We start from the raw sequence: 26027 nt of genomic DNA, 5'->3' as shown, positions 1-26027 counted from the left end.
AGGTGACACTGGTCACTCCAGTTTGCACTGGCCCTTGATACCCTTTTATTTCCTGGGGTGGCCTCGGGGGGCCGCGTTTGGGGCTGTAGTGGGGGCGGGATTCACTCCCTGCCCCCGATTTGGGGGTGCCCGTGTGTGAGGAGGGGGTCGGGCCGTGCCCCGTCCCCTCCTGTGCCAGGGGTGCGGGGTGGGGAGGGGGCTGGGAGTGGTGCCAGGTGGGGGTGGCAGGACGGGCTGGGGGTGTCCCAGGTGCCCTTTGCATCCGGAAAGGGGCCCGGGGGGGCCGGGCCGCTGTCCCTTGGCCGTGCCCCGTGTCCCCGGGGTGTGTCCCGGGGGGCTGTGGGTGGGCATGGGGTGCGGGACCCCCCCAGGTTTTCAGCTCCTCCGCTGCTCCTGGTCCTTTTTCTTGTGCTTGTCGCGCTGCTTGTCCGCCTTGTCGCGGGCCTTGCGCTCCCGCTCGGCCGCCAGGCTCAGCTCCTTCAGCCGCCGCTTGAGCACCGCGCGGTCCTGGGAGCTGCCCACGCCCAGCGCCTGCGGCACCGCGGGCTGGGCACGGACACCCCCCGGGACGGGACCCTCCCCGCACAGCGGCTCCTTGGGGTCCCCCAGAACCGCCCGTCCCTCCTTGGGGATCGTCCCTTGGGGTACCCGGGCATCCCAGCCCATGGAGCGGCCAGCTCGGACAATGGGGTTTGGATATCCATGGAAAACCAGTTTGGGGTTCCCTGACCCATCCCAGACCTTCCTGCCCCATGGAACCCCACTTTGGGGTACCCAGAACCCTCCCAGACCTTCCTGCCCCACAGAATCCCCCCTCTGGGGCACCTCGAACCCTCTCAGCCCTTCCTGCCACACGGAATTTGGGTACCCCGAACCCTCCCAGACCTTCCTGTCCCATGGAATTGGGGTGCCCTGAACCCTCACAGCCCTTCCTACCCTATGAAATTGGGGTGCCCTGAACCATCCCAAACCTTCCTGCCCCATGGAATTGGGGCATCCCAAACCCTTCCAGCCCTTCCTGTCTAAGGGAATTGGGGTACCCCAACCCATCCCAGACCTTCCGGCCCCATGGAACTGGAGCACCCTGAACCCTCCCAACCCTTCCTACCCTATGAAATTGGGGCATCCCAAACCCTTCCAGCCCTTCCTGCCCCATGGAATTGGGGTACCCCGAACCCTCTCAGCCCTTCGTACCCCATGGAATTGGGGTACCCCGAACCCTCTCAGCCCTTCCTGCCCCATGGAATTGGGGTACCCCGAACCCTCTCAGCCCTTCGTACCCCATGGAATTGGAGCACCCCGAACCCTCCCAGCCCTTCCTGCCCCACAGAATCCCCCCCCTGGAGCACCCAGAACCTCTCTCCCTCCATCTTTTGGGGGTCCCTGGAGCCCCCACACCCCCCGGCCCCGCACCTTGAGCTTGGCGCCGTCCAGGAGCAGCAGGCGGGGCCCGTCCACGCCGCGCTCGGCGAATTCCCGCACGTAGCGCTCCAGGCCCAGGCTCTGCAGCCACTGCCCCACCTGGCCGCACGTCCAGCCCGCGGCCGCGCCCGCCGGCTCCTCCAGCAGCTGCGCACGGGGGTCAGCCGGGGCTCCCCGGGCCACCTCGGGGTTTGGGGGGACACAGCCCCGGCCCCGCGCCCCCCGCGCCGCTCTCACCTCGTCCGAGGACTGGGACAGGGTGTGGTAGGGGTACGAGCACTTGGGGGCGCCGGGCAGGCGGGGGCTGGCGCTGGATGGTGGCGAATCCTCGCTCAGCTCCGAGTCCTGGGCAGAGGGAGGGACAGGGCTGGACACACAGCGACCTCCAGAGCCACCGCAGAGACCTCCAGAGCCACCTCACTGCCCCCAGGGCCACCCCACAGCTCCCAGAGACCCCCAGAGCCACCCCAGTGACCCCCAGAGACCCCCAGAGCCAGCTCACAGCCCCCAGTGATACCCAGAGCCACCCCACAGCCACCCCACAGCCCCCAGTGATACCCAGAGCCACCCCACAGCCACCCCACAGCCCCCAGTGATACCCAGAGCCACCCCACAGCCACCCCAGAGACCCCCACAGCCACCCCACAGCCCCCAGTGACACCCAGAGCCACCCTAGCAACCCCCATAGCCTCCCCACTGCCCCCAGTGACCCCCAGAGCCACCCCACAGCCCCCAGTGACCCTCTGCAGCCCCCCAGTTGGCTGCCAGCCCCCTCAGAGCGTTGATTCCCCTAAAGCCAACCCGATCCTAAAGGGCTTTGGACACCCCCAATTCCTGTCCTGACCCTACCGGGCTCTGACACCCCCACAAAGCCCCCCTGACCCTGTGGAGCTTCGAGTCCTCTCCCTGTTGTTTCCTGACCCTATGGGGCTTTGTGCCCTGTCCCCAGAGCTGGTGTCACCTCCTCTCCCAGAGCCCATGGGGTCCCCAGGCCTGTGCCCATGTCCGGGGCTCACCTGTGAGGCGGATTTGGGGGGGCTGAGCCCCTCGTGCCGGGGGGAGCCCGCAGGGGACGCGGGGCCGGGCGAGCCCCGGGCGCTGTCCGAGAACCAGGAGAAGGGCAGGAAAGGGGACCCCGAGGGGCGGCCGGGCCCCTCTGACACATCCCTGGGGACACAGCAGTGTCAGGGCTGTCCCCAGGCTGTCCCCAGGCTGTCCCCAGGTGTCCCCCTGCCCCAGGGCAGCCCCTCACCTGCTGCCCATGGACAGGCGGTTGCTGCTCTTCTCCTTGCGGCTCTTCCCAGAGGACGCCCGGCGCAGGGTCACCCTGGGGACAGGGGTGGTGACCTGAAGGCTGGGGCAGCAGGACTCCCTCTGTCTGTCCATCCATCCATCCATCCATCCATCCATCCATCCATCCATCCATCCATCCATCCATCCATCCATCCATCCCTCCACCTTCCCCCATCTCTCCATCTATTTTTCCATCTTTCCATTGCCCTTCTCCATCCTTTCATCCATTCCCTTCCATTCCCCCAGCCCTCTGTCCCTCCCCTGTCCCTTCTGTCCCTCCCCGTCCCTCCCCCCTGCCCAGGCTGAGCTCTCACCCCAAATCCAAGAATTTCCTCCTCGTTTTCTTATCAAGCCCCACGGTCGGGCTGGCGGGCGAGGGGGGGCTCATGTCCCGGCTGTCATCTGCAGGGGTGGCACTGGGCTGTCACCCTCTGTCCCCTCCAGGTCTCCCCAGAGTCTGGGGGGGGGGGTCTCACCTTCGCTGTGCTGCCGGGGCCGGGGGTGGCGGCGGGCGAAGCCAGGGGAGCTGTCAGAGCTGGGGCAGGACTGGGGCGCGGGGGGCCCTGAGAGCCCCTCCTGGGACGGGGTGTTGGTGAGGGGCCGGTAGCGGCTGAGGGGGGGTGTGGGGGCCGGGGGGTCCCCCAGGCCCGGCCGTGCCACCCCCGGCTCGAAGGGGAAGCCATCGGTGCGGGAGAAGGGTGAGGGGTCCAGGGGGCTGCCCTCGCCCTCAGTGCCCTGCGGGGGCACGGGCAGGGGTCAGAGCCCTGCAGCCCCTCGGGCTGCCCCCTCAGCCACCTTCCCTGCCCCCAAACACGGCATCCCCCAACCCATCCTTGGTGTGCATGGTGCCCCCAGGCCTGTCCCTGGGGTCCCTGAGGTCCCCTACCCCTGTGACACCCCCAGCCCCGCTGTCCCTCAAGGCCATCCCCAAGGCAATCCCTGTGACACCCCCAGTCCCGGCATCTCCTGAGTCCATCCCTGGTGTCCCCAGTCCCTGTAACACCCCCTGCCCTGGCATCCCCCAAGGGCCATCCCTGAGGTCCCCAATCCCTGTGACCCCCAGCCCTGGTGTCCTCTGACTCTGTCCCTGAGGTTCCTTATCTCTGTGACCTCCAGGCCTGGTGTCCCCTGAGTCCATCCCTGGTGTCCCCAATCCCTGTGCCCCCCAGGCCCCTGTCCCGTCTCACCGCAGCCTCGGGCCCCTCGTCGCCCTCGGTGGAGCTGGCGCTGTCGCGCAGGCGGGAGCGCGAGGGCCGCTGGCGGCGGCCGCGGGCCAGGAGCCGGGCGCGGGCCTTGTGCAGGCTGCTGTCCAAACGCGGCGTCTCTGGAACCACAGCGGTAAAATCTGCCCGTGACAGAGACACCGGGGCAGAGAGAGACGGACGGACAGGACAGACACACGGACAGCGGGATGGCGTGGGGTGGGAGAGAGCGGGAACGTGGGGGCAGACGGAGGGATGGACATGGATGGATGGATGATGGATGGATGGATGGATGGATGGATGATGGATGGATGGATGGATGGATGGATGGATGGATGGATGGAGGGATGGATGATGGATGGATGGATGGATGCATGGATGGATGGAGGGATGATGGATGGATGGATGGATGGATGGATGGATGGATGGATGGATGGATGGAGGGATGGATGATGGACGGATGGATGGATGATGGGTGGATGGACGGATGGATGATGGATGGATGGATGATGGATGGATGGATGGATGGATGGATGGATGGATGGAGGGATGGATGATGGATGGATGGATGGATGCATGGATGGATGGAGGGATGATGGATGGATGGATGGATGGATGGATGGATGGATCCATGGATCCATGGATCCATGGATGGATGGATGGAGGGATGGATGGATGATGGACAGATGGATGGATGATGGATGGATGGATGGATCCATGGATGGATGGATGGAGGGATGAGCAGGGAGAAAGGGACAGGGAAGCATTGGAGGCAGGTGGACAGACAGGGAAGGCCAGCCCAGCGGAGAGGGGACAGAGGGACAGAGGGGGACAGAGGGACAGGGGCAGGGCAGGAGAGCCAAAGGGCAGGTGGGCAGTCCCAGGAAGACAGGAGAGGGCACAAGGAGAGGGGAGCATTGGGGACATGGATGGGGCACCCCGGGGGGGCAGGACAGGGGACAGGGGGACAGAGAGAAGTGTTCAAAGAGATGGCCCAGCATGGGGACAGAGGAGTGGGTGACCCTGAGGACAGAGTGTCCCCGTCACCCAGGGGGGACACGCTTTGCCCAAGTCCCACCAGGCTCCCCCCAATATCCCCACCCTGCTCTGAGCCCTGCACCCCAACCCCACCCGAGGGGTGGCTCTGGGCCATGTCCCCTGCTCTGTCCCCAGGTCCCTGTCACCCCCTGCACACCCCTGTGCCCCCTGACCCTCATTCCTGTGTGCTCTGGACGTGTCCCCATGTCCTTGTCACCCTCACATCCCCCGTGTGTGTCCCCATGTCCCCTTCCCCACGCACATCCCCGTGTCCCCAAGCACACATTGTCCCCAAGCCTGGACACAGGACGACACTGAGGGTGGGTGGGGACCCACGGGTGGCTCTGCACCCCAAGGGGGGGTTTCTGCACCCCAGGCCCCCCCACAGGAACTCACCAAAAACCTCGTCCGTGTCCTGCAGCTTGGAGACCGACATGGTGGGACAGGGCTGGGGACAGAGGGGACATCAGGGGGAGGGACAGACCGACACGGTGGGACAGGGCTGGGGACAGAGGGGACATCGGGGGACGGACAGACCGACACGGTGGGACAGGGCTGGGGACAGAGGGGACATCAGGGGGAGGGACAGACCGACACGGTGGGACAGGGCTGGGGACAGAGGGGACATCAGGGGGAGGGACAGACCGACACGGTGGGACAGGGCTGGGGACAGAGGGGACATCAGGGGGAGGGACAGACCGACACGGTGGGACAGGGCTGGGGACAGAGGGGACATCGGGGGACGGACAGACCGACACGGTGGGACAGGGCTGGGGACAGAGGGGACATCAGGGGGAGGGACAGACCGACACGGTGGGATAGGGCTGGGAACAGAGGGGACATCAGGGGGAGGGACAGACCGACACGGTGGGACAGGGCTGGGGACAGAGGGGACATCGGGGGACGGACAGACCGACACGGTGGGATAGGGCTGGGAACAGAGGGGACATCAGGGGGAGGGACAGACCGACATGGTGGGACAGGGCTGGGAACAGAGGGGACATCAGGGGGAGGGACCAGCCCCTCTGTGCCTCCCGTGGGACGGGGGGCTGGGGACCCCCGCTGCAGAGCGGCCGGGAAGGGGTTAAACCCCCCCGGCCCCGGTGCTCGGGGAGCCTCGGGGGGGGCGGGGGCTCCTCGGGCCTCGGCAGCATCGGGGGGGGGGGGGGGGGGGGGGAACGAGCCCCGGGAGGGGCCGGTACCGGCGGCGGGGGGGCTGGACCGGGAATGGTGTCCCTGGGTGGGGCTGGACCGGGAATGCCGGACCGGGAATGAGTCTGGACCGGGAATATCGAACCGAGGGGATGAGTCTGGACCGGGAATATCGAACTGAGGCGATGGGGCTGTCCCGGGGGAGGGGAGCTACCGGGAACGTACCGGGGCTGTACTGGGACTGGGGTTATACCGGGGCATTACCGGGACGGTACCGAGCCTGTACCGGGGCTGTACCGAGGCTGTACCGGGCTGGGGCTGTACAGGGGGCTGGGGCTGTACCGGGGCCGTACCGAGGCTGTACCGGGGCCGTACCGGGGCCGCTGTCCAGGGGTGACGCCCTGCCCGATCCCCCCCTCCCCACTCACCCGCGCTCCTCGGGCATCCTGCTCGGCCCCGCTCGCCTCCCGCCGGGCCGGGCTCGGGGCCGGGCTCGGGGCCGGGCCGGTGTCGGGGCCGGTGGGAGCGGAGGGCGCTGCCGAGCGGCCCCGCCGGGCCGGGGGCCGCGGGGGGGGCACAGGAACCCGGAAACGGCGGGGGCGGCGGGGGCGGGGTCTGCCCCGCCCGGAACGAGCCCGGGGCTGAACGGACACCGGGGGGGGGGGGGGGGGACGGGACCCGAGGGACAGCGAACACGAGCCCGGTGCTGAACGGACAGCGCCGGGGGGCACCGAGGGCACGGCGACACCGGGCACGGAGGGACGCGCGGCGGTGCTGAAGGGACAGCGACCGGCAGGACACGGGCACGGCTGCAGCGCTGCCACCGCCCGCCGCAGGGTCCCCATCGTCCCCGAGTGTCCCCCAGCTCAGGGGATCCTCCCCGTGCACCCCCGCACCGTGCCCATCTCCCCCAGTGCCCCCCAGTTCTTCCCAGTGTCCCCTAGGGCCATCCAGTCCCTTCCAGTGTCCCCCACCCTGCCCATTCCCCTCTGTCCCCCTACCCCAAATCACTCCCAGTCCTCCCAGTATCCCCCACCCTGCCCACTCCCCTCTGCCCCTCCAATTCTTCCCACCACCCCAAACCACTCCCAGTTCCCCCCATCCTTCCCAGTCCCCCCTCAATGTCCCCAATTCTTCTCACCCTCCCCAGTGCCCCCCCAACCCCTTCCCACTCCTTGCCGTGACCCCAAATGATTCCCCGCATCCCCTCCACCCTCCCCGGTGCCCCCGCCCCATCCGCCGGCAGGAGGAGGCGGGGGGAGAGGCCGAGCCCGCGTTTATGGGGCGGGGGTCGCGTTTATGGGGCGGGGGTCTCGGCGGGCGCGGAGAGCGGGAGCGGTGGTACATAGGTACATTATATATAGTATATACACCCACAGGTACACGTGTGAGATTAAATAACCCCGGCCCCCCCCCCGGGGCTCGCGCTCCCCGGACACGCCCCCTCCCGCCCCCCCCCAATTTTTAAATAGCCCCCTCCCCCCTCCCCAAAGTGGCTCCAATCCAGTCGGACCCCCCAGCCCCGCCCCGCCCCCGCCCCGCGCGCTCCCCCCGCCTCCCCTTCCCAGTATAACCAGCTCTGGCTCCCAGTTGCCCCCACATCCAGTTACTGTCGGAGACTCGGGGGCGGGGGGCGGGGGGCAAAATAGAAATGAAAATCAAAGGGCGGGACCCCCCCCCCCGGCCCGGCTGGGGGCGGCCGGAGGTTGGGGGGTGTCCCAGCCCCAGAGAAATGCTGTGATTTTGGGGGGGGGGGGGTTATTTACAGGTGAGGGGGTGGGAGCATCGCCCCCACCCCAGAGGGGACCCCCCCCTTCCCGGGGAAGGCGAAAGCCCCGGGGTCGGGGGGCAGCGGGGTGTCCCCAGAGGGGGGTGCCAGGCAGCGCCCCCTTCCCGTGGGGGGGGGGGGCAGTGGGGCTGGTGCCCCCCCCATCCCCTGCGGGCTTGGCAAAGGCTCGGGGGTCCCCCCTGCCCGGCGATGGTGGCACTGAGGGGGTTGGGGGGGGGATATTCGGGGTCCCCCCCCCAATGGCGATGGTCCCGGGGTCACCTCGATGTGGGGCTGGGGGTGAGTCCGTGGGGGGGGGGGGGTAAAGGCCCCCCCCCCCCGGCCGTGCTCCGGTGAGTCCCAAGAGAAGGAGCTGGGTCTGGGGGGGCTCCCAGCGTCCCCCCCAGCATGGCTCACATCTGGGGTGGTGCCAGCTGTGTCCGGGGGGCGGGGGGGGGGGGGTCACGTCGAGGGGAGGGGGGAGGCCTGGGGGGGGGCCGCGCCCCCCCCCGCGGGTCCATCACGTCACCACGAGACTCACACTGGACACAGACACGAACGCGGGGCGTCCCCCCCGACCCCCCCCGTCTGTGCCCCCTGAGGGGGGTGGGGGGCACCAGGAGGCCTTGGCGGGGTCTCACCCCCCCCTCCTCCCCCCGGGGAAGGGCTGGGAAGGGGAGGGGGCAGGGCCGGGGTGGGGGGGGAGGTGAGGGCCCCCCCCCCAAGATCGCTGCGGTTTTTGAGGGTGGTTTAGGTCGGGTTGGAATTTTTCAAAGTCTGCAGCTTGGCCTCCAGTTCGGAGATCTGAAAAACAGCAAAGGGGACAGGTCTCAGCGGGGGGGGCCGGGGGGGGACACACACCGGGGTGGGGGGGACACGGGGACACGCATGGGGACAGGGGACACGGTGGGAGGACACAGCCATGGGGACAGGGAGATGGGAAAAGGGGGGCAGGACATGGGGGGTGGCACAGGGGGGACAGGGAACACGGGGATGGGGCACAGAGATGGGAAGTCGGGGACAGGGAGGGGAGTGAGGGACACGTGGGGGGCAGACTGGGGACACAGGGATGACTGAGGGACACACTGGGGTGACTGGGACACACTGGGGTGACTGGGGGACACGCAGAGGTGACTGGGGGACACACTGGGGCGACTGGGGACACGTGGGGGTGACTGTGGGACACATGGGGGGCACAGGGATGGGTTGGGATGGGCAGGGGGCTGCAGGCAGGTGCTGGGTGAGTCTCTGTGATATGCCAGGGGACATTTTGGGGGTGATGCAGGTGGCTGAGTGGGGGGGGGGGGGGCTCTGCTGGGTGTTGGGGACCTCCCCGCTGTGCCCTGGTGCCCCCCGGCCGGGCGGGGCCGGCCCCTCCCTGGTGACCCCCCCGGCGGGACCCTTTGGGATCCTTTGGGATCCGCTCTGCCCCGCAGGACCCGTGGGGGATCCAGCATGACCAGCATGGGATCCCAACGGGAGCGCCGGGCCCCGCGCTCAGCGCCAGTCACCGGGATCCCGTAGATCCCCTGGGCTTGGTTCCGGTCACCGGGATCCTTTGGGATCCCCTGCGCTTGGTTCCGGTCACTGGGATCCCACAGATCCTCCAGGCTCAGTGCCGGTCACCGGGATCCTTTGGGATCCCCTGCGCTCGGTTCTGGTCACCAAGATCCTTTGGGATCCCCTGCGCTTAGTTCCAGTCACCAGGATCCCACAGATCCTCCAGGCTTGGTTCTCCTCACCAGGATCCTTTGGGATCCCCTGCGCTCGGTTCTGGTCACCAAGATCCTTTGGGATCCCCTGCGCTCGGTGTCGGTCACCAGGATCCTTTGGGATCCCCCGTGCTTGGTGCCGGTCACTGGGATCCTTTGGGATCCCCTGCGCTTGGTTCTGGTCACTGGGATCCTTTGGGATCCCCCACGCTCGGTTCTGGTCACTGGGATCCTTTGGGATCTCTTGTGCTTGGTTCTGGTCACTGGGATCCTTTGGGATTCCCTGTGCTTGGTGCCGGTCACCGGGATCTTTTGGGATCCCCCTCACTCAGTTCTGGTCACCGGGACCCTGCGGATCCCCCATGCACAGCTGGGATCCACTGCCCCGGGAGATCCCTCTCGCCCCTCAGGGCACGTCAGGCCCCAGAGCTGGAGGCTGGGCAGATGCGCTGCGATCCAGAGCGGGATCCAGGCCCGGGAGGAGGCTCGGGGAGCAGATCCCAGGCAGATCCCGAGCAGATCCCGGGCGATCCGGCAGCAGGAGCAGCAGGGTCCGGTGGGAGCAGATCCCCCACGGTCCGGTGTGGGATCCGTGGCTCAGTCCGGAGCTCCGGGGCCGCCCGGTGGGATCTGGCGGCCGATCCCGAGCAGATCCCGGGATCCATCGCTGGCACGGCGGGGCTGGGCAGGGCCAGGCAGGGGGTCAGGGACATCCCGCGTCCCGGCGCCCCGTGCCCACCTTCTCCTGCAGCTTCTCCATCTCCTCCTTGTGCGCCAGCTCCGACTCCTCCAGCACCCGCCGCTGCGCCGTCTCCTTCTTCAGGAACTCGATCTCCCTGTGGGGACCCGCGCCGTGGGTGCCCGTCCCCAGCCAGGGCACGTCCCAGGGGTTTGGGTGTCAGGGCAGGACCCTGCTGGGTTGGGGTGCCCAGGGATCCCCCAGAGGATGGGCCATGCCCAGGGATGCTCAGGAAGGAGCTGGTGCCCCACGGATCGTGGGATTCTGGAAGGGTTGGGCTCAGAAGGGAGCTCAAAGCTCATCCTTTGTCCCAGGGTGCTCCAGGCCCTGCCCAAGATGGATCCGTGCCAAGGGGAAGGTCCTTGCCCATGGACAAAGGGGGTCCAGAAGGATTTGACACCCCAGGGATGGGTCTGAGTCAAGGGGAAGGACTTGGTTCCCCAGGGGTGAGCCCACGCCCAGGGAAGGTCTGTGCCTGGAGCCAGAGGGTGCCCAGGGAGGGTTTGGCACCTCAGGGATGTGTCCCTGCCCAAAGGACGGGCTGTGCCCAGGGACAGGGGCTGCCCGGGAAGGGTCTGGTGTCCAGAGGATGGACCCATGGCCAAGGGATGGACCCACAGCCAGGGGATGGACCCACGGCTATAGGATGGACCCACAGCCAGGGGATGGACCCACAGCCAAGGATGGACCCACAACCAGGGGATGGACCCACAGCCAGGGGATGGACCCACAGCCAGGGATGGACCCACAGCCAGGGAATGGACCCACAGCCAGGGGATGGACCCACAGCCAAGGATGGACCCACAGCCAGGGGATGGACCCACGGCTATAGGATGGACCCACAGCCAGGGAATGGACCCACAGCCAGGGGATGGACCCACAGCCAAGGATGGACCCACAGCCAAGGATGGACCCACAGCCAGGGGATGGACCCACAGTCAAGGATGGACCCACGGCCAGGGATGGACCCACAGCCAGGGATGGACCCACAGCCAGGGAATGGACCCACAGTCAAGGATGGACCCACGGCCAGGGATGGACCCACAGCCAGGGGATGGACCCACAGCCAGGGATGGACCCACAGCCAGGGAATGGACCCACGGCCAGGGATGGACCCACAGCCAGGGAATGGACCCACAGTCAAGGATGGACCCACGGCCAGGGATGGACCCACGGCCAGGGAGGGACCCATGGCCAGGGGATGGCTCAGGCCAGTGGCACAGTCTGTGCCCAGGGACAGGGGTGCCTGGGAGGGGTGGGACACCCTGGGGACAGGTCCCTTCCCGAGGGGACACTGGGAGCTGCCCTCACTTCTGCTGGTACTCCTTGATGAGCCGCTTGGCCTTGCTGTACTTGCGCTCCAGGGTCTGGTACTGGGCCTGGGTCTCCTTGAGGTGCTCGTCCACGGCCTGGCACAGGTTCTGTGCCTCCATCCAGTAGCCCTCCAGCTTCTCCATGCGCTCCTTGTTCTCCTCCACGCTCTGCTCCAGCTGGGCCTTCTCGGCCCTCCAGCGCGCCTTCTCCTGCTCCAGGCACTGCAGCTGGGGACAGCGGTGTCACCACGGGGTGTGGCACAGCCAGGGGCTGGGGTAGGACATGGCACAGCCAGGGGTGGGACACAGCACAGCCAGGGAATGGGGTGGGACATGGCATAGCCAGGGGATGGGACGTGGCACAGCATGGGGATGGGACACGGCACAGTGTGGCAGGACATGGCACAGCCAGGTGACAGGCAGGATGTGGCACAGCCAGGGGATGGGACGTGGCACAGCCATGGGGATGGGACACGGCACAGCGTGGCATGACATGGCACAGCCAGGTGACAGGCAGGATGTTGCACAGCCAGGGATGGGACACGGCACAGCCAGGTGACAGGCAGGACATGGCAGGACGTGGAATGGCTCATGCAGGGCAGGTGGAGAAGGACATTCAGGGTGCCAGGGCAGCTGTCAGGGTGTCCCCCCCACCCCTGGGCAGGCAGGACCTCCCCTCACCTTCCTCTTGAGCTGCTGGATCTCAGCCTCAGTCACGGCGTGTTTGATCTGGAGCTGTGGGAGAGCCAAGGTGGGCACAGGGTGGGCACAGCCCCCTGGGCGGGCACCCCCTGCCCTCTCCCAGCCCCTCCTCACCTCCTTGAACTTGTGCACCAGCTTCTCGGGGTCCATCTCCACGGGGGACAGCGCGTCCTCGTTCTCGGCCAGCTCGAACACCTCGATGGCCATCTCCCCGCTGGGGAACATGGGGCTCATCTCCTCCTCCTCGTCCGTGGCGTACTCCCCGGTCTGTGGGGGGCACAGGGGCAGGGTTGGCACCTGGAGGGTCCCCACCGTGCCACCCCCAGCCCGTGTCCCTGCAGGGCAGCGCTGTCCCCTCACCTCCTCGTCATCCTCGGTGTACTGGGTGTAGCGCTGCTCCATCATCTCGCGCTGCCACCGCTCCTGCTCCAGCGTCTGCTGGATCAGCTGCGCCACCTCGCTCTGCTCCCCTGGCTTCTCCCGCCCGATCAGGAACCTGGGGGGCACCACGGGTCAGGGGGGGAGGCAGGGGACACAGCCAGGGGCACAGCCAGGGGACACCCGGGGGGGACACAGCCAGGGGACACCCAGGGCACAGCCAGGGGACACTTGGGGGGGGAAACAGCCAGGGGACATCTAGGGGGGACACAGCCAGGGGACACCCAGAGGCACAGCCAGGGGACACCCGGGGGGGGCACAGCCAGGGGACACCCAGGGCACAGCCAGGGGACACTTGTGGGGGGAAACAGCCAGGGGACACAGCCAGGGGCACAGCCAGGGGACACCCGGGGGGGCAGAGCCAGGGGACACCCAGGGCACAGCCAGGGGACACCCGGGGGGGGCAGAGCCAGGGGACACCCAGGGCACAGCCAGGGGACACTTGGGGGGGGAAACAGCCAGGGGACATCCAGGGGGGGCACAGCCAGGGGACAGCCGGGGGGGCACAGCCAGGGGACACCCAGAGGCACAGCCAGGGGACACCCGGGGGGGGCACAGCCAGGGGACACTTGGGGAGGGACACAGCCAGGGGCAGAGCCAGGGGACACCCGGGGGGGACACAGCCAGGGGACACCCAGGGGGGGCACAGCCAGGGGACAGCCCTGCAGGTCTCCATTCAAGGGGTAAGGATGAGTTGGGAGCACTTTGGGGGGCACCAGGGTGGCGCTCTGGGGGCAGATGGGGCCAGGCTGTGGGGCCAGGCTGTGGGGCCAGGCTGTGGGGCAGGGATGCCTGGGTTCAGCAGGGCCTAGGGGGGGTCTCAGGGCTGCCCACCCCACAAGGCCCAGCTCGTACCTGACTCGGCCCTTGGTGTTCCTGAGCACGGAGGCGGCGAAGCTCTGCGTGACCCCCACCAGGCTGGTGCCGTCCACCTCCACGATCAGGTCGTTCACCTGGATCCTGGGGACAAGGGCAGGCTCACAGCCCCTGCCCAGCCCCAGGGCAGCCCTGGCAGCCCTGCCCCGCTGCCCCCAGCCGTACCTGCCGTCCCGGTGCGCTGCCCCCCCTTCTGTCACCGTCTTGACGAAGATGCCCAACTTCTCCAGGCCCATGTCGGCCCCCGCGCCCATCCCGATGATGCTGATGCCGAGCCCTTCCGAGTCTGCGGGCACACAGAGCCGTGTCCTGCCGGGCTGGCACCTCCAGGCTGCCCTGGGGACAGCTCTGGGGGCAGCACCCACCTTTCTCCAGCTCCACGGGGAACAGGTCGAGCCTCTCCACCCTCTTCTCCAGCTCGTACTCGGCCGAGGCCGCCATGGGATCCACGTCCTCATTGCGGCGGTCGTAATCCTCGTTGGAGTAAGTGCTGAACACCTGGGGGCACGAGGGAGGGCTCAGCCAGGGGGGAAACGCCCCACAGGTGCCCCCCAGGATGGAACCGAGCCCCTGGAGAACCCCGGCCCCAAATGGTGACAGGGGGAGCTGGGAAGGACAAAGGGGGTGAGGGTGGCTCGGGGACAGGGGACGGTGCCTGGACACCCCAAAGCCTCCCTGGCTGAGCTGGGATGGGCACCAGGCTGCTGTGCCCAGGCTGCAGCCATGCCCTGCTCCCTGGGGGCTGTGGGGAGGGGCTGGCCAGGCCTGGCAGATGTCCCTGGAGGGGCCCCAGCCCCTTGGTGCGAGGGGATTAGGGATCACACAGCACGGGATAAAGCCTGGCCACAAAGGGAATCAGGGCCCAGTGTCAGGGGACAAAGGCTGGTGACACCCACGGACAGGGAGGACCCACGGTGTGGCACCCAGGGGTGACAGGGAGGAGCAGGGCAGGGGACAGAACGATGTCCCCCTGGCCACAGGAAATCCCTGGGGGGGGTCCTCTGCTGTGCCCCCCATCCTGTGCCCCCCATCCCCCGGGGTCCTGGGGGATTTGGGATGTGGGGAAGGGGCTGCAATGTGCCTCCAGTGCTGGGCTGGGTGGGGGTCCCCAATGTCACCCACCCCCCCTCCAGTGGGTTTGGGGGGCTGAGCATCACCCAGGCAGGGGTTTGGGGTGCTCTAACACCTGGGTGTGCACCCCACCCACCCCTACATGTGCCCCCCCCCAGCTGAGAGGCTTTGCACCCCAAAATCCCCATCCATGGGGTGAGCAGAGCATCCCAAATTCCCATCCATGGGGTGAGCAGAGGACCCCAAAACCTTAATCTGTGGGGTGAGCAGAGGACCCCAAAACCTTAATCTGTGGGGTGAGCAGAGCATCCCAAAAACTGCATCCATGGGGTGAGCAGAGCATCCCAAAACCCCCATCCGTGGGGTGAGCAGAGTACCCCAAAAACCTCATCCATGGGGTGAGCAGAGCATCCCAAAACCCCATCCATGGGGTGAGCAGAGCATCCCAAAACCCCATCCATGGGGTTGAACAGAGCATCCCAAAAACTGCATCCATGGGATGAGTAGAGCATCCCAAATCCCCATCCATGGGGTGAGCAGAGCATCCCAAAAACCCCATCCATGGGAGTAGAGCATCCCAAAACCTCCTCTATCCCACAAACCCCATCTATGGGGTGAGCAGAGCATCCCAAAATCCCCATCCACGGCCAGGGCACCTTCCCGGGGCCGGGCTGGCACATCCCACGGGACCAAGGCCACCCTCAGGCTGCAGCGCCCCGGGTCACGGCCACCGCTGTCCCCAGCCAGCCGGGCCATGGCAGCGGCTGTCCCCTGTCCCCTGTCCCCGTCCCAGGTGGGGCCACCCACCCGCTCTGACTCAGAGCCAGAATATAGGCCGGGCTCTAAAAATAACCCGGCTCCGGCACAAAGCACCCGCTGCTCCTGCGGCCGGGGGGATCCGGGCGGGAGGGAGGGGACACCCCGAAATAGCTGCACGGCCCCTTTATCCCCTCCCCATCCCGGCTGGGGACCCCCGAACCCCGCAGGATCCCTGTCGGGAGCGGGAGGGGGGGGTGATGCCGCCCACCCGGCCACGCTGCCGAGGCACTTCCCCTTCCTCCCTTCCTCCCTTCCTCCCCTTCCTCCTCTGCCTCCACTTCCCGAAACCGTCCTGGGCACCGGGTTGGGCACACGGGGGGGCACATCCCGCCCATGGCCACCTTGTCCCCAGGGACCCCCGGGCAGGGAGGAGCCCAAGGGATGCCCCAGCCCCACTCCGGGGCATTTCGGGCATCCCCACCCAAAATATGGAGTGGTTTGGGCCCGGCCTGGGCATGACACGGGGGTGGCACTGGGTGCTGTGCTGGGTGCCAGGGCCACCTGTCCCTGTCACGCTGGGCCTGGGGGTCTAGGCATGGCCCTTCATTAACCAGATAATTAACCAGGCCCAGGCCCTGCTTCCCCCAGCACAGGGACAGGGACAGGGGACAGGGACAGGGAGCCCTGTCCCATGGGGGGCACAGAGCATTGAGACACAGTCCCCCAGCCCTTTTTCTATCACTGCTAAAGGGGTGATTTTGTGGGGGTCACATATACCAGTCTGGGCTGCCCATCACCTTGGTGTACCCCTCACCTTGGGGTACCCCTCACCCTGGGGTATCCATCACCCTGGCACCCCTCACCCTGGTACCTCTCATCTTGGGGTATCCATCACCCTGGGGTACCCCTCACCCTGGTGTACCCCTCACCCTGGCACCCCCCTCACCCTGGCTGCCCTCCCTCCCTGCCCAGCCAGGCTCACCTGGATGGGGGCCGTGCTGAACTGGATCTTGCGGTTGGGCACGGGCTCCTCTTCCTCGGACAGCCCCGGGATCTCCACGCAGCCCGACTCGGGCTCGTACAGCCCTTCGGCCTCCTCCTCCTCCTCCAGCCCGCTGCCCCCCGAGTCCTCCCCGAGCCCGCTGTAGGCACTTATGTCCACCAGGTCGGCCTCGGAGAAGTCCTCCTTCTTGGCCTCCTCGGAGCCATCGCCCTCCTCCGCCCGCTCGCCCTTGACGCCCTCGTCGCCCGCGGCCGCCCCCGAGCCCCCGTCCGCCCGGGGCGCCGCTGGGCCTTCATCCCCTTTGGCCGGCTGGGGCGCGGGCACCGCTTCACCCGCCACCGCCTCCTCCTCCTCCTCCTCGCCCTCTCCGCTCTCCTCCACCTCCACGGGCTTGATCTTGCACACCTCCTGCACCCTTGGCGCGGCCGCCTCCTTCTCCGCCGGCCGCCCGCTCTTCGCCGCTGCCTTCTCCTCCTCGGGCGGCCGGGCGCGGGCTGGGGCGGTGTGCCCGTCGCCGGTGCCATCGCCCCGCGTGCCAGGCGTGAACACCCTGGGCCTCTTGGCCACCGCCTTGGCGCCCAGCGGCGCGGCCGCCCGGCCCTGCGCCTTGTGCAGGTTGTTCCTCAGGTCGGCCTTCTCGAAGACGGCGCTGAGCTGGCTCACGGTGGGCGACACGGCGTCGGCGTCCAGCTTGTCCAAGGACTCGGTGCTGCCGTTGAACCTCACCACCACGTCCAGCTTGCGGTCCTGGAAGCCGGCGCGCTCCTTGCGCAGCAGCAGCTTGGTGCTGGTGGCCTTCTCCTGCGGGCTCCTCTCGAAGATCTTGCGGGTCTCCTGCAGCTTGGAGAAGGGTTTGTCGGGCTTGGAGTCGAAGCGGCTGACGCGCTCCGAGACGCTGGTGCCCAGCTTGAGGAGGCTGCCCTGGTCCACACCATCGCCCAGGCTGCCGGCGCGGGGCAGGGACAGGCGCACCGGCTTCTCCTTGGCCTTGGCCAGGTCGCAGGCGCCCTCGGGGCCGGGCGCCGTCCCCATCTGCAGGAACATGTTCTTGATCCGATGCACGTTGGAGCCATACTTCTTCCCGCGGCTCTTCTTGCCGTCCTCGCCGTCGGCCTCCTTTGTGGGCGCCAGGGCCTGGATGCTGGCCTCGTAGGCGTTCCGGTGCGGGGACGCGCTGCGCAGCCCCCCGGCCCCCGCCGCGCCCCCGGCCGAGGGGGCCCCCCCGGCCCCGCCGGCCTCGGTCCTCAGCATGGTCCCGGCGCCCGCATCGCTCGCCGCCACCGCCGCCGCTGCCCCCGGGCCCCGCGCCCGCTACCGCGCCATGGGCGGGGGGCTGTGCCGGGGGGCTGTGCCGGGGGGCAGCGCTGCCCCGGCCCGGTCAGGCCATGGCCATCCCGCGGGCCCCTCCGCCGCGCCGCTTCTTCCTTCCTGCCTTCCTTCCTTCTCCCCGCTCCTCCTCCTCCTCCTCTTCCCCTTTTCTGCGCGCCGGTGATGGAGCCGCCGCCGCCGCCGCCGCCGCCGCCGCGCTCTGCCCGCCCCGCTGCCCGCAGAGCCCTCTGGGTCTGAGCAGCGCTCGCTCTTCCTCTTCCTCAGCCGCGCTTCGGCCTCAGCGCCGCCGCCGCCGCCGCAGCCCGGCCATGGGGACGCTGCGCTCCGCTCCCCGCGCCCGCTCCGGGGTCCCCTCCCTGCGGCGCGGCCCCCCCGGCACCGCGCTGTGCAGCCTGGGGCCCCCCCCGCCGGATCTGCCGTGCTGCCACCCCCCGGCTCTGTCCCCGCGTGTCCCCACCCGCTCCTGTCCCCGCGTGTCCCCCCCCCCCGCCGCCCCGGTTCCGTCCCCGCGTGTTCCCCTCCGGTTCTGTCCCCGCGTCCCCCTCCCCAGATCTGTCCCCGTGTGTTCCCCCAGCTCTGTCCCCTTGCGTCGTCCCCCCCCCGCCCCGCCTCAGTTCTGTCCCCATCTCTCCCGCAGCTCTGTCCCCGTGTGTCCCCTCAGTCTCGTCCCTGCACCCCCCAGATTTGGAGCCGCCCCCCGGCTCTGTCCCTGTGTCCCCGCATCCTGTCCCCACATCACCGCCCCGGGTTTGTCCCCATGTCCCCATATCCCCCCCAGGTTTGTACCCACACCCCCCCCCCCCGTTATCCCCGTGTCCCCCCAGTTTGTACCCCCGTCCCCCATCCTGTCCCTGTGTCCCCTCCAGCTCTGTCCCCGTGTCCCTGTGTCCCCTGTCACCCCCACATGTCCCCTGCTCCCCCTCCCCGCCCCCCGCCACGCCCAAAGCTCCCCCCGGCCCCGGTGTCCCCACAGGACCCCGATGTCCCCCTGAACCCCTCCGGGTGTGCAGCGCATCCCCTGGCAGTGGCGACAGGAGGGGACACTGTGACAAGGGCCCGGAGTGGTGGGGACAGTGCCGCCCCCCGTTTCTGCACGGCCGGGGGACATTTTGCCTTTTTTATTCTCTTCCCATTGCGTTCCTGAGGGCGAGGGGGGCAGACCCGGCCCCCATGGCCGTGTTGGGGCGGGGGTCCCTGCTGCGGGCGGGGGGGGGGACAGGGGACACCCCTGGTCCCCACTGAGGGAGGGACACGGGCAGCAGGACCCTGCAGATGTGGGACTGTCCCCTCCTGTGTCACCCAGGGCACCTCCAGCCCTTTGTGCGTGACGCGACACGGGGGAGCGCCCCCCCCACGACCACCCCCTCCCCCCCTGCCATCGCCCCCCGCCCCAGGTCCCTGTCACTGCCACCCCCAGGTCCCTGTCACTGCCACCCCCGCTGTCCCAGCGCCCTCCGCTCGTGTCACCGTCCCCACTCAGCGCACACGCGTGTTCCCGTCTCGCTGGTGGCCATGCCGGGGGGGGTCTCGCCTGTCCCCAGGTGTCCCCAAGTGTCCCCCCCGCTGCCACCTCGCCACCCCCGAGTGGTGGCACCGGGACAAGCCCGCCCTGGGGACACCTCGGGGCCCCTCCGGGGCACACGGGAGCCGCCGGGCAGCCCCGGAGCGCCTGCCTCGGTGACAGGAGGTGGCACTGGAGGGGTGTCCCCTGTGGGACCCCCCCGAGGGCCCCCCCGGCCCCGCTGGCTCCGTCAATCAGCGCTGGCCCCGCTCCCGGTGCGGGAACATGGAGGGCCCCGAGCTGCTCCGGCTCTGGGCGCTGGCAGGCGAGTGACAGCCCTGTCACCCCCCGGGGGACACGGCCGGGCCGGGGGGACCGGGGGGACGGGGAACCCCAAAGCTGGGGGGGACACGGGGGGTGCAAAGGGGAGGACAGGGGGGGACGGGGCTGGGACGTGCCAGAGCTAAAAAAAGCCACCATGTCCTGGTGCCAGCGGGGTGTGGGACACGGCAGGGGACAATGAGTGGGACCTCTGTGTGACAGCCAGGGCTGGGGAAGGCGCTGGGCCCATCCTGTCCTTGTCCCCATCCCGTCCTTGTTCCCATCCTGCCCTTGTCCCAATCCTGCCCTTGTCCCCATCCTGCCCTTGTCCCAATCCTGCCCTTGTCCCCATGGTCCCCATCCTGTCCCTGTCCCCATGCCCTCCCCAAACATCCTCCCGCTCTGCCCTGGGGACACCTGGCACTGTGGGCACACCTGGCACTGCGGGGACACGTTCCCACCCCTCTGAGAGCCCCAGGGGTCTGTGGGCACTGGGGAAACTGAGGCAGGGAGGGGCCATGGTCCCAGCCTTGGCTCCAGCCCCACGTGTGGCCGCAGCCCTGGCCCTGGGGGTGTCCCTGGCTGCTGTCCCCGACCACCACGTCCTCCCCGACCTCCACGTCCCCGCCGAGACCGGAGTCATCTTCGTGCACGAGCTGGAGAGGGAGCCCTTCCTGGAGGCCTTCAGTGGCAGCGAGGATGATGATGGTGAGGGCCAGGCTGGGGATGGTAAAAGGGGCAGCACTGGCCAATGGTCCTGTCCAGGATCACCCCAGCTGGGCTGTCTGTCTGTCTGTCTGTCCGTCCATCCTGTTTGGGGCTCCCCCAGCACCACCCCACTGCCTTGGGGTGTCTGTTTGGGGTCACAGCTCAGAACCGGGAGCAGCACCCCCAGGGACGATCCCTTTGTGGGGAGCAGCTGGGTGGGGCGGGGGGCACAGCTGGCAGTGCCCATACCCACTGCCCGTGTCCCCACAGCCCCGGTGACCTTCCGTGCCCACCTGTGGGGACACCCGGACCTGCCGCGGTGGCTGCGCCTGGCCCAGCGGGGCCCCAGCCAGCCCAGCTTCCTGTACGGCTGCCCCGGAGCCCCGGAGCTGGGCACCCACAGCATCCAGGTATGAAATGGGCACCCACAGCGTCCAGGTATGAAACGGGCACCCACAGCATCCAGGTATGAAATGGGCACCCACAGTGTCCAGGTATGAAATGGGCACCCACAGCGTCCAGGTATGAAATGGGCACCCAGAGCATCCAGGTATGAAATGGGCACCCACAGTGTCCAGGTATGAAATGGGCACCCACAGCGTCCAGGTATGAAATGGGCACCCACAGCATCCGGGTACGCCCCCACAGTGTCCAGGTATGAACTGGGCACACACAGCGTGTCCAGGTAGGGCCCCACAGTGTCCAGGTAGGGCCCCACAGCTCCTGGGCTGAACCAGGACCGTGGCTGGGCCACCCCAGGTGTCCCCTCTGTCCCCTGAGCTGGGTACCCACAGCATCCAGGTACGAGCTGGGCACCCACAGCGTGTCCAGGTACGGCCCCACAGTGTCCAGGTACGGCCCCACAGCTCTTGGGGTGAGCCAGGACCGCAGCTGGCCCAGCCCAGGTGTCCCCTGTGTCCCCTCAGGTGCTGGCCTACAACCGCCACACCTTCGCCACCGCGTCCCAGCGCCTCGTCATCGCTGTCACCCCCGCTCCAGGTATGGCCCAAACGCCCCAAACCCCCCAGGACAGCCCCCTGGTGGCTGCGGGCTGTCCCCACGGGTGCCACCCCACGGGCTGTCCCCACGGGTGTCCCCACGGGTGTCCCCGTCCCCGCAGGCGGGGAGGCGCCGTTCCAGGCCGAGTTCCTGGTGGGGAACAGGGACGTGGAGGAGCTGCTGCCCGAGGCGGCGCGGGAGATGTTCCTGCAGGCCTCGGCCGGGCTCTGGGAGCGCGGGGACCTGCACGTGGTCAATGTCACCTCCGCCCTGGACCGTGGTGGCCGCGTCCCGCTGCCCATCGAGGGCCGCAAGGAGGGGTACGGGCAGGGCCGGGGGGGTCATGGGGCTGTCCTCAGCACCCCTGAGGGGGTTTTGGGGTCACCACATCAGTGGTGTGGGGTCTTCTCACCATGGTGGGTTTGGGGTCACCTGCCATGCAGGATGCACGTCCAGGTGAGCTCCCACAGCCCCTCCTGACCATGGCTGGGTTTTGGGGTCACCTGCCCCACAGGGTGTATGTCCAGGTGAGCTCCCACAGTCCCCACAGCCCCTGCTCACTGTGGCGGGTTTTGGGGTGCCCTGTTGTGCAGGGTGTACATCCAGGTGGGCTCCCACAGCCCCTGCTCACCATGGTGAGTTTTGGGATCACCTGCCACCAGTGGTGGAGGTGAACGTGCGGGGTCTTCTCACCATGGTGGGTTTTGGGGTGCCCTGCCCCACAGGGTGTATGTCCAGGTGGGCTCCCACAGCCCCTGCTCACCATGGTGGGATTTGGGGTGCCCTGCCCCACAGGGTGTATGTCCAGGTGGGCTCCCACAGCCCCTCCTGACCATGGCTGGGTTTTGGGGTGCCCTACCCCACAGGGTTTATGTCCAGGTGGGCTCCCACAGCCCCTGCTCACCATGGTGGGTTTTGGGGTGCCCTGTCCTACAGGGTTTATGTCCAGGTGGGCTCCCACAGCCCCTTCTCGCCGTGCCTGGCCTCGGCCGTGTCCCCGCAGAGCCGTGCCCGCTGTCACCGTGGCCAGCGTCCCCTGGCCTCCTGCTACGACACCTTCGCCCCCCACTTCTCCATCCGCTGGTGCAACCTCACCCTGGTGAGAGTCCCGTGTCCTCCCGTGTCCCCCCACATCCCCCTGTGTCCCCTGGTGTCCCCTGCATCCCTCCCATGTCCCTCATGTCCCCCGTGTCCCCCCATGTCCCCCATGTCCCCTGTGTCCCCCCGTGTTCCTCCATGTTCCCCCATGTCCCCATATGTCCCCCGTGTCCCCCCATGTCCCCTCATTCCCCCATGTCCCCCATGTCCCCCGTATCCCCCCTGTTCCCTGTGTCCCCCCGTGTCCCCCCATGTCCCTTGTGTCCCCTGGTGTCCCATGTCCCCCGTGTCCCCTCGTATCCCCCCGTGCCCCCCCACATCTCCCCATGTCCCCCCACATCCCCCTGTGTCCCCTGTGTCCCTTCGTGTCCTCCCGTGTCCCTCCATGTCCCCTGTGTCCCCTGGTGTTCCGTGTCCCCCATGTCCCCTCATGTCCCCCCGTGTCCCCCCGTGTCCCCCCATGTCCCCTGTGTCCCCCCATGTCCCCCCACGTCCCCCTGTGTTCCCCCATGTCCCCCCATGTCCCCCGTGTCCCCCCATGTCCCCCGTGTCCCCCCATGTCCCCCATGCCCCCCCATGTCCCCCCATGTCCCCCCATGTCCCCAGCCCCTCCTCACCCCCCTGTCCCCCAGCTGCAGGTGGCTCCCAGCCCCACCCCGCCGGGGCCGCTGTGGGGGCCGGGGGTTCTGGAGGGGGGGGCCCCTTTTGAGCCCCCCAGCGAGGCCCCCCCCCGGGAGCTGCTGTCCCCGTTCCTGGTGACGCTGCTGGTGCCGCTGGCGGTGGCCGCGCTGCTGTCCCTGCTCCTGGGCCACCTCATGTGCTGCCGCAGGGAGGGAGTGTGAGTCGGGGGTCCCCCCACCCTGCCAGGCCACGGGGACCCCCCCTGGGTGTCCCCCCCCCGGCCCTTGTGACTCCCGGGATGAGCCGGGGGTGGTGAGAGCCCTTCTCGCCATAATTATTGGGGTTTTTCCCTTTTTCTTCTGTTTTGTAGGGAAAAACGGGACTTGCAGACGTCTGAGTGAGTCCTGGTTGAACTGTGGGGGTGCTGGGGGCTGTTTTGGGGGGCTGCTTTGTGGGGGCTGCTTTTGGGGGGCTGCTTTGGGGGGGTTTTGTTATGGCCAAGAGTGGGGACAGAGCTGGGCAGGAAAAGGGGACAGAGAGGGGGGACAATCAACTCTTTGGGGGTGCCACGGAGCCTAAAGGTCCCCCCACCCCATAGGGGACCCTTCCAGCCCTCTCCTGCCCTCCCCACCCCTCGGGCCCCCCAAAACCCCTCTCAGACACGGGGTGGGGCTCAAGGAGCTGCTTCACTTCTGTGGCAGCCTCTGAGGGACCCCGGGCAGGGAGGAGACCCCAAAGATGAGGGGGCAGACCCCAATGATGGGGTTCAGCCCTCGCTTTTGGGGGGCAGACCCCAGAAATGACACCCAGACCCCAATGATGGGGTTCAGCCCTCGCTTTTGGGGGGCAGACCCCAGAAATGACACACAGACCCCAATGATGGGGTTCAGCCCTCGCTTTTGGGGGGCAGACCCCAGAAATGACACACAGACCCCAATGATGGGGTTCAGCCCTCGCTTTTGGGGGGCAGACCCCAGAAATGACACACAGACCCCAATGAAGGTTGAGCAGACCCCGTGACGAGGAGCAGCCCCCAGTGATGGGGTGCACACCCTCACTTTTGGGGTGAAGATCCCAATTTTGGGGCGCACACCCAAACAGTGCCTGTGCTGGCCCCATGACGGGACAGGGGACCCCACAAAGGGGTCCCTGAGGGGTGGGTGCCGGCGGCCCGAGCTCCATCCCGCGCTGTCCCCGCAGCCTCCAGCTGCTCCATCACAGCTCCATCGTGGGCGACACGCGGGAGCTGCGGCTCATGGCCGGCAGGAGGGACGTGCCCCGGGACGTGCCCCGGCCGCTCTCCACGCTGCCCATGTTCAACATCCGCACGGGGCAGCGCAGCGACCCCATGGGCAGCGCCCGAGCCCCGCTGCTCCCGCCCTGAGGGGACCCCCGAGCCGGGCGACAGCGCCAGAGCTGGGGACAGCGTGGCCGGGGGGGTTTGGAGGGGGCAAAACCCCGGTAAGGAGGAGGAGGAGGAGGAGGAGGAGTTGCGGGTCCGGCTGGGCTCTGCCTGGAGGATTTGGGGTGTCCCCGCTTTCGGGTGAATTTTGGTGCATAAATTGAGTTTCAGTGATGAAATGAGGCTTTGCTGCTTTATTGACGGGGTAGGTTTGGGGGTGCTCGGCCATCAAAACTCGCAGCCTCCCCAAAAGGGCTGGGGTGACTCCGAGTGACCCCCCCCGGCCCCATGGGGGGACAGGGGAGCGGGATGGGGTCGGGATTGGGATAAAGGGGGACAGGGGAGGGGATGGGGTCGGGATAGGGATAAAGGGGGACAGGGGAGCGGGATGGGGTCGGGATTGGGATAAAGGGTGACAGGGGAGCGGGATGGGGCTGGGGATTGGGATAAAGGGGGACAGGGGAGCGGGATGGGGCCGGGATTGGGATAAAGGGGGACAGGGGAGCAGGACGGGGCCGGGATTGGGACAAAGGTATGGGGACAGGGGATTGGGGCCGGGATTGGGATAAAGGGGGACAGGGGAGCGGGATGGGGTCGGGATTGGGATAAAGGGGGACAGGGGAGGGGATGGGGCTGGGATTGGGATAAAGGAGGGACAGGGGAGCGGGATGGACCCGGGGATTGGGATAAATGGGGGGACACCCTCCCAGAGCCCCGCCATGGCCCCCCCAAACCCCCGCAGCTCACCTGGGTGTCCGTGCCCGCCCGGATCGCACCGCAGCCCCCGAAGGCTCCGCTCGCTCCGCTCGGAGCCGGCCGGAGCCCTCCCCGCCCCCGGGGGTGCCCCCGGCCCAGCCCCGCGGAAGAAAGAGGCTCTTTGAGAGCCCCCCCGGCCGGGGCGGCGCCAGGTGGGGGAGAGGAAGGCGCGGGGGCCCCGCGGAACAAGGGGAGCCATTGATGGAGCGGGACAGGGCCGGCGCTGCGGGCCCCGGGGGTCCCTGCGAGCCCCCGCCGTGGGGAGGGGGCACAGACTGGGCACGGGCACCCCCCGGGCACTGAGGGGCACTGGGTGAGGGGCTCATAGCGGGGCACCCCCACACCGGGCCAGCCCCCCCACCCCTCTGCCCCAATTTTGGGGCATCTCTTTGTCCCCAGCCCCCTCCCCAGGTCTCCATTTCGGTGTCCCCGGTGTCCCCAGTCCGCTCCAGCCCCACTCCTCATTTGGGGACACAGACCCCCCCCCCCCCCAGACCCCTCCCAATGGGGGTCCCTGCCCCCCCCCCAAGCCCATCCCAACCCCCTCCCCTTCCTTCCTCCCCCCCTCATCCCGGGCTGGGGGGGCTGGGACAGGAGGAGGAGGAAGAGGAGGAGGAGGAGTGAGGACGGGCAGGGAGCGGAGCACAGAACTCGCCGGGAGCAGAGCGGGATCGGCCGGGACGAGAGCGGGATCAGGGAGGAGGAATTCCCAACATCGCCCATCAGGATCCCCCCCCCAGCCCCGAGCCCCCCAAGAGCAGCAGCAGCAGAGAGCAGCCCCAGGTTGGTTGGATCATTTCACAT

The 26027-nt window shown here is 68.3% G+C and overlaps 2 protein-coding genes across 4 annotated transcripts; one reads left to right on the top strand and one right to left on the bottom strand.

Annotated features, from left to right (window-relative positions):
- Positions 1-21: 21 nt before the first annotated feature.
- On the bottom strand, positions 22-18189 carry PPP1R9B (protein phosphatase 1 regulatory subunit 9B). The gene is made up of 21 exons (XM_036398672.2): positions 16468-18189; positions 14021-14153; positions 13821-13941; positions 13635-13739; positions 12702-12837; positions 12456-12608; positions 12321-12374; positions 11638-11867; positions 10327-10423; positions 8657-8679; positions 8417-8472; positions 6536-6972; positions 5352-5403; positions 3903-4060; positions 3192-3450; positions 3030-3117; positions 2675-2749; positions 2439-2589; positions 1660-1767; positions 1414-1569; positions 22-531 (listed from the first exon to the last, which is right to left on the bottom strand). Exons 1-21 carry the CDS (start codon positions 17737-17739, stop codon positions 376-378), a joined length of 4020 nt encoding a protein of 1339 aa, XP_036254565.1. The 5' UTR covers positions 17740-18189; the 3' UTR covers positions 22-375.
- Positions 17648-24776, top strand: SGCA (sarcoglycan alpha). 3 transcript variants are annotated; one of them, XM_036398631.2, is made up of 9 exons: positions 17648-19643; positions 20198-20347; positions 20618-20757; positions 21274-21346; positions 21468-21666; positions 22283-22445; positions 23077-23282; positions 23436-23462; positions 24266-24776. In XM_036398631.2, exons 1-9 carry the CDS (start codon positions 19604-19606, stop codon positions 24447-24449), a joined length of 1182 nt encoding a protein of 393 aa, XP_036254524.1. In that variant the 5' UTR covers positions 17648-19603; the 3' UTR covers positions 24450-24776. The 3 variants fall into 3 exon arrangements, with proteins under 3 accessions (XP_036254524.1, XP_036254521.1, XP_036254520.1); XM_036398628.2 differs by lacking the exon at positions 17648-19643 and having other exon boundaries at positions 19670-20347; positions 23083-23282; XM_036398627.2 differs by lacking the exon at positions 17648-19643 and having other exon boundaries at positions 19673-20347.
- The last annotated feature ends 1251 nt before the right edge of the window (positions 24777-26027 follow it).

The sequence above is a fragment of the Molothrus ater genome, chromosome 27, assembly GCF_012460135.2.
Source record: "Molothrus ater isolate BHLD 08-10-18 breed brown headed cowbird chromosome 27, BPBGC_Mater_1.1, whole genome shotgun sequence".
NCBI classification, from domain to species: domain Eukaryota; kingdom Metazoa; phylum Chordata; class Aves; order Passeriformes; family Icteridae; genus Molothrus; species Molothrus ater.
Note: the sequence above shows the minus strand (reverse complement) of the source record. Positions and strands in the feature narration are given on the sequence as shown.

What these genes read in the sequence shown, in the direction of transcription:
- SGCA (XM_036398627.2), top strand. Translation starts at nt 19,990, where the DNA reads ATGGTCCCCATCCTGTCCCTGTCCCCATGCCCTCCCCAAACATCCTCC. An exon ending in ATCGAGGGCCGCAAGGAGGG is followed by an intron (nt 21,667 to 22,282) that starts GTACGGGCAGGG and finishes CCTGTCCTACAG; the next exon opens with GGTTTATGTCCAGGTGGGCT. An exon ending in CGGGACTTGCAGACGTCTGA is followed by an intron (nt 23,463 to 24,265) that starts GTGAGTCCTGGT and finishes CTGTCCCCGCAG; the next exon opens with CCTCCAGCTGCTCCATCACA.
- PPP1R9B (XM_036398672.2), bottom strand. Translation starts at nt 17,739, where the DNA reads ATGCTGAGGACCGAGGCCGGCGGGGCCGGGGGGGCCCCCTCGGCCGGG. An exon ending in TCAGCACGGCCCCCATCCAG is followed by an intron (nt 14,154 to 16,467) that starts GTGAGCCTGGCT and finishes TCGTGCCCCCAG; the next exon opens with GTGTTCAGCACTTACTCCAA. An exon ending in ACACCGAGGATGACGAGGAG is followed by an intron (nt 12,609 to 12,701) that starts GTGAGGGGACAG and finishes TGCCCCCCACAG; the next exon opens with ACCGGGGAGTACGCCACGGA.